The sequence below is a fragment of the Mastomys coucha genome, unplaced genomic scaffold (genome assembly GCF_008632895.1).
Source record: "Mastomys coucha isolate ucsf_1 unplaced genomic scaffold, UCSF_Mcou_1 pScaffold22, whole genome shotgun sequence".
Taxonomy (NCBI): Eukaryota; Metazoa; Chordata; class Mammalia; order Rodentia; family Muridae; genus Mastomys; species Mastomys coucha.
Window position 1 is genome coordinate 232,765,426 of NW_022196905.1, and position 10,114 is coordinate 232,775,539.

Sequence of the window (10,114 nt, forward strand, 5' to 3'; positions counted from 1 at the left end):
GTAAAGAGAGGTTAAGTAACTTCCTAAGGTCACACACTTAATTAGTGGCAAATGCTGGACTTGAAGATAGGCAGTTTAACTCCTTAGTTTAACCACAGAGCTATCTATATCCCACCCCCTATACAAATTCTGTATACAGTTAACTAGTCCCATAGTTATTAACAACTCATTGTTATATATATATATATATATGATAATATATGACATACAATATATATAACAATAATATATAACATAATATATTACATAATGATATATACAATGTATATGCATATATATAATTGGAGAAATTATACCTCCTCCAAAAATGAGTTGAGGCTAGAGCAATGGCTCAGTGGGTAAGGTACTTGCCCCTCAAGCACAAGGCCCTGAGTTTGAATCCTCAGAATTCGAATAAAGCTGAATGCTGTATCTAGTGTCTGTAATCCCAGTGCTCCCATAGAAAGATGGGAAACAGAGACAGAAGAATCCCTGGAAGCTCACCTACCAGCTGACATATGCATCAGAAACAAAGAACCAAGAGACCCTGTCTTAAAGGAGGTGGAAGGTGAGGACCACCCTCTAAAGTTGTCCTCTGACATAAGTGCTGTATCAGGCACATATCCATGTTCATACACAAGAATGAGTACACACAGACACATAGACACACACACACACACACACACACACACACACTTGTAACTCTAAGAAGCTGAGGGTGGAGGATCACAAGTTCAAAACCAGCCTGGGCTGCACTGTGAGTCCCTGCATTCAAAATAAAAACCCTGAGGCTTTTGCCTTCTCTTTTGTATTTCTATTACCACTGCCCAATGGCTGTTGCCCCTTGGAATCGTAGGACCAGGAAGAGCAGGGTCACATTGTGCTTATCTTTCTATCCTTGACAATTTATTGAGCTAAACTCAGTGTTTTTTGAAACACGCTCTAAGCAGAATCTATTCTTCAGAGAGGGCTGTTTCACAGGGAGATAAAATTCAAGACTGAAACAAATCAGATGTGCTTTTCTTCTTTAAGTGAGGGAAGGTAAAGTCAACAACAGACCCTACATCCAGCCCCCCAGCCCCCACTACTGAGGCTCAAACCAAGAACCTCATGCATGTTAGACAAGCATGGTACCATCAGTGGCATCCCAAGCCCATCCTTTCCCTGGGTAGTTCTTCGTGGAAATGGACAAGCTCTCTTGGGGACTCTGAGGTTTGTCCATGAAGACAAGGGGAAAACACTATGTAGGCAGACTTCATTTGCCAGTGAGGTCTGTATCTCTCATGGCTGTCTCCCAAGGTCTCTGCTTATCTTACCTAATCTTCCCTGACTTATAGTTTCTTGAAGCCTACCATATCATAATCGGCTATGTTTTCCCATCCAGAAGAGGTAAGAAAAGCTTCGTAATTTGTGGGGCCCAGAGCAAAATGAAAATATGAGTCTTGTGAAGAAGTCTTAGAAAGTAGGGCTGGAGAGATGGCTCAGGGGTTTACTTTTTCAAAATGATGAGGACTAGAGTTCAGCTCCCAGCACCCACACAATAAACTGAGTGTCCCTTGCTAATGTCTATGATTCCAGCTCTGAGTGTTGGAGAGACAGGAGGATTGCTAGTGCTTGCAGCTTCCAGACTGAGAAAACAGGAGCCCCAAGTTCAGGGGGAAACCCTGCCTCAAAGGAAATGGTAGACAAGAACCTCGGACTCTATTTTCTGGTCTCTGCACCATCGTGCCTACATACAGGCACATGGATACACACACACACACACACACACACACACACACACACACACACACAAGTAGAATAAATCTTCAAAAATAATTTTAAGAGAGAAACGACAGGGTATATAAGTCAAATGTGAAGATCACTTTGGCACAGATCACATGCCCTCGGGCCCAGTCTTTATGCAAAGGGACAGAGACCTCCTAGCTGAGCTCTAGTTTCTAAAGATCTGCCTGCTTCTGCCTCCAGATACAGGCATTGTTGCTGTAACACCACACCTGGCCTCAGCGATCCTCAGCACAAAAATCTGAGAAGGAAAGCATCTGGTGTTCTGTGGCACGTTCCTAGTGGACCACTGGCAAATGCCCAGCTGTGGTGAGGTGCAGTGTGTGTCCTCCAGAGAGACGCTGAAGTCTCAGTCCCGGGAATGTGAAGGCATTTCGAAACGGTCTTCGCAAAAGGTTAATCGTTTGGATGAGGGTCTTTAGCCACTACAACACAAATGACACCCTTATAAGGGGGATAGGGGAGGATTGGGCAGAGATATGCATAAAGATGATGCAGATACATTCACACACGTGTATGTGCATGCACACACATGCACACCTGGAGAATGCCATGTAATCAGAAAGGTCAAGATTGGAAAAAATACTCCCCAAAGCTAAGAAGGGCAGTTAGCAAACCTGCAGAAGTTAGGAGCATGGTACAGACTCTACCCCAAACGGAAGCAATGCTGCCCTACTCCCTGGCTTCAGACTTCCAGCCTCTAACGCTTTGAAATCAATTTCTGTTGCTTGAACTCCCAGTTTATGGACACTTTCTTATGGTTGTGTGGCAAACTCACATAACCATCTCCCTCCTCTTAATCCTCTGACCTCTGTAAGCTCCTGACATGGCTGAAAACCCTGGTGTCCCAACAGGATTGGGACAAAGATGGGTCAAGGCAATGCCAGTTTTGTTTTTCAAGCTCAGAGGAAACATTGGAGCACTGACAACATTAGAGGCCTCTGGTCAGGTTTCAGGTGTCTGAGACCACTGCTGTGCTTGTCTCAACCCCAATTAAAAGCAGCAGATGTTGCTAGTCCATAAATGATGACCCTTTCCAGTGTCTCCTAAAGGGCTTGTCAATCAAGAGGCAGGCACGTAGTGCCATTCATAATAAGGAGCATGTCCCACACAGGAAGCAATCGTTAAAGACCAGGGCTGCAGGCAATTTGGAAAGCGCCCGAATCCTCTATCCTCGCAGCTTAGAGCAACACAGGCCTGGTTTCTCTTCGCCTTTAAGGCGTCAGCTCAGCCTGGCTAGTTCGTAAGGCTTCCCTGGATGCCAGGCTGAGGAGCCACCTGGGAAAATGCAAGCAGACAGACGTACGCCTAGGCGCCTGGGGTCAGAAAGGGCGGAGGGCCGCTTTGTGAGGGCACAATTTGCAAAGCCTGCTGATCTGGGAGTCAGGCAGGCCGCCGGGCTCAGGCACCGTACGCATCGCATGCACCCTGCGCTAGGGAGCCTGAACCGGACCAGCGCCCCAGAGGGCACCCTGACATGGCCGCGGAAGATCCGCTCCCGCGCCGCTGTCGGGACTCAGGATGACGCAACCACGGCGGGTTGCATCAGCCCGCACCCTCGCGCATAGCCCGCCTCTCCGCCGCCTTTTCCCGAGCGCTGATTGGGCCACGTTGGGCACTGACCTCTGTCTCGGCCAATGGACGGCAGCCACAGAGAGCCCCATCTGCGGAGCCCTGGCACGGAGCGCCCATAAAAGGTACCCGAGACGGGGGCGCGTGTCCCAAAGACGCCAAGTGTCGTTGTGTGGTCTCCGACGGCTGCGTCGCCGCCCGTTCGGCATCCCTGAGCGCAGTCGAGCCGCTAGCGCCGCAGACATGGAGCCGGAGCCACAGCCCGAGCCGGTCACGCTGCTGGTGAAGAGCCCCAATCAGCGCCACCGCGACTTGGAGCTGAGTGGCGACCGCGGTTGGAGTGTGAGTCGCCTCAAGGCCCACCTGAGCCGAGTCTACCCCGAACGCCCGGTGAGTGGGACCCCGAGGTGCCCCGCCTGCGGGGTTGCCTGAACTCACCTGTCACACACCACAGGGCGCGGGTCTTCTGTGCCCCTCTGCTCGCCCCCAGCGCCTGTCATCTCTTCTGGGCCTCCACCCCTCTGCGCTTGTCCTCTTCTAGCCCCCTCATCACTTCACCTCCCCATACACCTAACTCCCAAGGCTGTCACACATCTGCCCCACGTCCCTATACCCTCTCTTCATCCTCCCAGGTTGTACACAGCCCTCGGCAAGCCAGGGAAACAGTAATTTGACCTTAATGAGTCATTTCCCCATCCGAGTCTCAGTGACCCTCCACAAACTGCTAGGTGACTGGGTGGTCCCAGTTCCGGCCTGCATCTGATGGGTAGGAAGAAAAGTAAATGTTGCCAAACGAGACTTCTGGGTGTACCGAGGGCAGACTAGTGTATGTGCCAGCTTGGGCCATTGGCTAGAGGGTGGAGTGCGTGCCCAGTCACCAACTTCTGAAGGTCCCACGCCCAGAGGCTAGACATGGCTCTTCTCCTGCAGCCTTCCGTTGGCTGCCCCTCCCTGGCGCGCAGTACTTAGTGTCGGGGAGGAGCCCCCTTAACTTTCTAGCGAAGGATGACTGAGAAAAGAAGGCAGCAGCTGGAGTAGCCCTGAGTCTGATTTGACGACAACCGTGGGTCAGTTAGGAGACTTTCTTGTTTCGTGAGGTCTCCCCCTCCCCCCCTTTGGTTGACACATCTGTCAACAGCTCTCTAGCCCCGCCCACCCCTCCGGTCCCTGCCACGTGATGGAGGCTGTGCTCTGGACCTTCCTGTATTTACTTTGTTCTCTGATGTTATGTAAGTGTCCACGAGTGCAGTTCTGGATCAAACATGAGAGGGCAATCGGGTGGCTGTAGATGGGGACTTTGAACAGTGGCCTTGGAGCTCCAACCGGCAGTGGCGCGTGGGTTTCAGCTTGGTTTTGTTCCGAGTTGTCGGGAATGTAAACAAGATTTTTCCTTTTAGAGTTGGCTAGGAACTTTATCACTTTGGGTGTAAGCTTCTAATCCAGTGCCCTCTGGAACTGGTCGGGGCAGTCTGCAGGATCTTCGTGGCTGTTTTCAAAGAAGCCAGGTGTCCTTGTTGTGAGGTGGCAGTTAGGTGCATAAATGATGCTCCTGTCATGTCTGGTTGCATCATTTGTAAAAGCTGTTTTGAGGCCTGTTTTCCTCAGGCGAGGAACATTGGGCCCCTTGGCTTTAAAGACCTAAGATGGTAAATACCGGTCTCCTGGGTATACAGATCTGTACCTTAAAAAAATACTGGGAATGGACGCAGTGGTGTGCTTCTGTAATATGTCACTGGAGAGGCCAAAGCAGGAGGAGCGAGCATGTGTTGCAGACTGGTCCATATATGGCGAGAGTCGGAAATTAAGGAAGAAAGCATGCTCATATATATTTTTTTTCTGTAGTAGTACTTATCATCGGGTGATGATAATAGTTTATATAGTTATTTGCTTAACTTTTTATTTTCAAATTGGCCTTCCATGTGAGGACACAGTGTCAGTTTGTTTTTTATTTGCTGGTGGTTGGCTTCACATTTAGAATAGCATTTTGCAAATTGGTGTGCACAGCATTTATCAGTAAAGCTGTCCAAACAACATAGAACACAGCATCCAATATGCTCTTGTTTTAGGTGTAGTGTCAAAAAGTCCTTATGGATGTGGATAAGAAGATGAAGGTTTGCTGGGCAGTGCTGGCGCATGCCTTTAATCCCAGCACTTGGGAGGCAGAGGCAGGTGGATTTCTGAGTTTGAGGCCAGCCTGGTCTACAAAGTGAGTTCCAGGACAGCCAGGGCTACACAGAGAAACCCTGTCTTGAAAAATCAAAAAAAAAGAAGAAGAAGAAGAAGAAGAAGAAGAAGAAGAAGAAGAAGAAGAAGAAGAAGAAGAAGAAGAAGAAGAAGAAGAAGAAGAAGAAGAAGAAGAAGGTTTTGCGTGTTTTGAGGCAAGGCTTCCTAACACAGGCTAGCTTGAGTCTGTCATTCATATATATATATATACATACATATATATATGAGGCTGGCCATAAACTCTTGATCTTTCTGCCTCTTCCTCTCAAGTGCCAGGCTTGTGGGTATGTGCCACCATGCCTAGGTGGGTACAGTTTTCCTGGTCTTTCGTGGGGCAACATTTTGAGATAGGGTCTCTAGCCAGATTAGCCTGCAGCTCATTCATATCCCAGGCTGGCCTCAAACTTCTGCCTGAGAGTCTAGATATGAGGCTCAGCTTGGTTTGTTTTATTTTATTTTATTTTGTTTTTTATTTCAGGCTGTTTGGAAGGAACATCTTAATCCCAAGTTTTGCTTAGTGGGTTATTCTAGTATGCAGGCTGGTATCCATTGTTTGAGTCTATTGCTTTTAAGGACATACTTTTAAAAATACAGTTTAAGAGAAATTTAAAAATTGATTTTAGAGATGAGAATTATATAAGCGTATATGACTCTGTGTCTTTAGAGTCGCTTGTATAGGGGAGAGTATGGGTCGGAATCTTGATTCTAGCAGCAGGTAACCTCAGGTGGCATGGATGAAGTAAATTGACCAAAAGTAAATTGAGTTTTCTCTGCCTTTAGAGTTCATTGCTGCCGAAGCCCTAAATACAATTTCTGTTTGTAGCAGCAGAAAGCAGCTTCCCTCTGAGTAAGAAGTAAGGTGTGGGGCATAGTTCTTATGGACTAGGGGGTCATTGGCCTCCCAAATTTATTTGCATATTTGAGATTAAAGTCAAGCACTTTCTAAATAAAAGTTTTACATATGAGAACTTTTTAAAAATAAACAAGGTCTTCCTGTGGTGCCGGGGAAGATCCTTGTTGGGATCTCTGCTGATGTGTGCTTTTCTTTCCATTTGTGATCAGCGCCCAGAGGACCAGAGGTTAATTTATTCTGGGAAGCTGCTGTTGGATCACCAGTGTCTCCAAGATTTGCTTCCAAAGGTATTTGTAGTCCTTAGCTCTTGCTTAGGGTGGTTGTCAAGCACTTGGGGTTTGAAGTCAGGTCCTGAGGTGTCTCTTGTTACATTCAGCAGGAAAAGCGACATGTTTTGCACCTTGTGTGCAATGTGAAGAATCCCTCAAAAATGCCAGAAGCCAGCACAAAGGTATGGCGTCATCTTATGATAATAGCAGCTTGTGTCTCGGATTCTCAGGGGAGGGAGAAAGGAAGTTGAGTAAAACTTAAAAGTCAGAACTTAGAGGCTGTGTTCTCTGCACAGTGACGGCTGCATGCAGTAGTAAGCAGACAGCTGTTCGCGTGCCGTGTGCAAAAGCAAAGTCACGCCTCTGACCTGAGGTCACTGTGTGCCCAGAACACAGCACCAGAATGGCTCGTGAAAGTGGTGTTTACAGAAATGAACACATCTCTCTAAGGAACTTTGTTTTCGAGACAGGATCTCTCTATGTAGCCATGGCTGTCCTGGAACTTACTCTGTAGGCAAACTCTGCCCCCCTGTGCTGAGGTTTAAGGCATGTGTCACACCCACCTGGATAGGAACATTAATTTAATAAGGAGTAGAGAAGTAAACATATTTCCTATAGAAATTTCTGTCAGGATTACTTGGGTAGGAAAAGAACACAGTCTTGATTACATGATCTCTGAAGACTTTGGTGTGACAATAAAACACATTTGCTTTTCTTCTTGACAGTATTTGCTTATGTCCGTATTTTGGGGTGCTATTTGACTTCACTTTATATTTCACTTCACTTTATATTTCACTTGTATTTCCTGCAACATCTGAATATCACATGGAAAGTTCTCTTTCCTTTGCATTGTTTTACATGTTCACATCTTGTCTGTCACATTTTATCTCTAGACCTATGGGTTTAACACCATACATTTTAGCATCAGGGGGGAGCTTTCTCAGTAATGATAGTGGCATTCAGAAGATTTTCCTGAGGCTACAGTAGTTATTCTTAGAATCCATGTAAAGAAAAACATGGATTATCTTTTTTATTTTTAATTCGTGTGTGTGTGTGTGTGTGTGTGTGTGTGTGTGTGTGTGTGTGTGTATGTGTGTATGTTGATATTGGTGTCTGTATAAAGAGTTTTTGCTGGGGCTTAAACCCAGGGCCTCGTGTAGGCAAGGCAAGAACTCCACCACTGAGCTACATTCCTCAGCCCTAGTATCTGTATGTTCAAAATTGTTGCAATGAACAAACTCAGAATTTTTTTTTCTATAACATTTCACTTAATTTTGTCAGGTTAAGGGGTGGGGATAGAGATAGAAGGCACTGGTAGCAAACTAATTCTTTTAGCTTGGTTGCAAACAGTTGCATCAGGCCCTTTGTTCTGACATCTGTGTTACTTAATTTAGGGTGCTGAATCCACAGAGCAGCTGGACAACACTAACCAGGCACAGCATCCTGGGGATTCCTCAAGTGATGGTTTACGGCAAAGGGAAGTTCTTCGAAACCTTTCTCCCTCCGGATGGGAGAACATCCCTAGGTGAGTGGCCTTGAAGAATGCAATTGTGGTGCTCGCTTCGGCAGCACATATACTAAAATTGGAACGATACAGAGAAGATTAGCATGGCCCCTGCGCAAGGATGACACGCAAATTCGTTCCATATTAAAAAAAAAAAGAATGCAATTGTGCTTCATTTGTGTCAATTTAAAAATAAGGTATGTTTAAGCTGGGCATCATGGTGCATGTTTTTAATCCCAGCACCCAGGAGGCAGAGGCAGGCACATCACTGAGTTCAAGGCCAGCCTAGTCTACAGATCCAATTCCAGGACAGCCAGGACTTACATAGAGACAGGGGAGTGTAGAGGGAAAGTACCCAGCCCCTTAGCTTTTCATATGCTTGCTCCCAGCAAGGGAAGGCTGGTGCATGCCTGAAGAAGAGAGTCTGGCCCAGCACAGATGTGTCTGAGAGTCCAGGCCTGTTTGTTCCCTTGGCTCATGAGCTTGTGCAAGTCTCCTAGTTTTCTGAGCTGTACATGAACTCTCTCTGTAAATTGGAGTGGAATCTTTCTACAAAGCTGTTATCTATCAACCTGTGTGGGATACCAGATGAGCAGTAAACACACAGGGAGGGTTGTCACGGCACTCAGATTTCTTTCAGGAAGGCCTTGGCAGTGTGGCTTGGGCACTCCCCTCTAAAGCATGATCTGTGGATTTAATCCTGAGTGGGGCCTGAGAGGGAAAGCACTGTTTGCACGGCTCTGCAGAAAGCATGACACACCTCCCTGCCAACACAATGAGAACCCAGGGCAGGACGGGGCTCCTGTTTCCCATGGGATCTGCTGCTCAGGGTGCATGATAGAGTTGACTACTGTGACGCCTGTCCTGTCTCTTTGATTTCTGATTATAGCTTAGTAGTAAGCTCGTCATCCTCAACCAACTTGAAACGTTCTTTTGTTGGAATCTGTGTGCAGGCCTGAAACTGTCCAGCAGACATTCCAAGGCTTGGGGCCTGGCTTCTCCGGCTATACAACGTATGGGTGGCTGCAGCTCTCCTGGTTCCAGCAGATCTATGCAAGGCAATACTACATGCAATAGTGAGTCCTACTGTGGACATGGCTGCTGGGAATGGAGAGAAATCCCATCATTATTATGAAGTGCCAAATGGACAGAGGGGTGTGCTTTCCTGACTCCGCAGACCCTGTTCTTTGTGGTACTGGATGTAGTAAGGTAGAAATGATGGCAGCCTCAAGGCTGTGTATTGATGTAAAAGCTTGTGTATTGATAAGCTTTGCCATACAGCTTCTTAGAAAAGGCATCTTATAGATGTGATGTTTAGTATTGCCATTTCTAGGACACCCTGCCTAAAGCTGCGTCTGCTTCTGTTTTTATTTTAGCTTAGCTGCCACTGCTGCATCAGGAGCTTTTGTCCCAACACCAGGCACACAAGAAATACCTGTCGTCTCTACACCAGCTCCAGCCCCTATACACAACCAGTTTCCTGCAGAAAACCAGCCGGCCAATCAGAATGCAGCTGCTCAAGCGGTTGTTAATCCCGGAGCCAATCAGAACTTGCGGATGAATGCACAAGGTGGCCCCCTGGTGGAGGAAGATGATGAGATCAACCGAGACTGGTTGGATTGGACCTATTCAGCGGCGACATTTTCCGTTTTCCTCAGCATCCTTTATTTCTACTCTTCGCTGAGCAGATTCCTCATGGTCATGGGCGCCACCGTAGTCATGTACCTGTAAGCACGTGGGCTCTTATTTTACCTTTACTGAAAATGATACTATATCGTCACTTGAGTACAGATATTTTCTTTCAGTCTGTGGCCCTTAAAGGAGGTGTCCTTAAATTTCGTCATTCTGGCACTTTCGGTTCTAGAAGAGCTAACACAGAATTGCAGAAAACCAGTGTTAGCAAAGAAGAGTATTTTCTTTTTTTTTTTT

At 46.9% G+C, this 10,114-nt stretch overlaps 1 protein-coding gene and 1 pseudogene across 2 annotated transcripts in view; both read left to right on the top strand.

Moving 5' to 3' along the window:
* Positions 1–3,156: 3,156 nt before the first annotated feature.
* Herpud1 (homocysteine inducible ER protein with ubiquitin like domain 1) overlaps positions 3,157–10,114 on the top strand; it is a 9,825-nt gene continuing 2,867 nt past the window's right edge. The window contains exons 1-6 of one of the 2 annotated variants that reach the window (XM_031340907.1): positions 3,157–3,726; positions 6,622–6,699; positions 6,792–6,863; positions 8,076–8,206; positions 9,139–9,261; positions 9,562–9,912. In XM_031340907.1, the coding sequence (XP_031196767.1) occupies positions 3,286–3,726; positions 6,622–6,699; positions 6,792–6,863; positions 8,076–8,206; positions 9,139–9,261; positions 9,562–9,912 (1,196 nt within the window). In that variant the 5' untranslated portion in view covers positions 3,157–3,285. Of the gene's footprint in view, positions 3,727–6,621; positions 6,700–6,788; positions 6,864–8,075; positions 8,207–9,138; positions 9,262–9,561; positions 9,913–10,114 lie in introns of both variants that reach the window. The other variant, XM_031340906.1, reaches the window with a different exon arrangement.
* Positions 8,235–8,334, top strand: LOC116071613 (annotated as a pseudogene).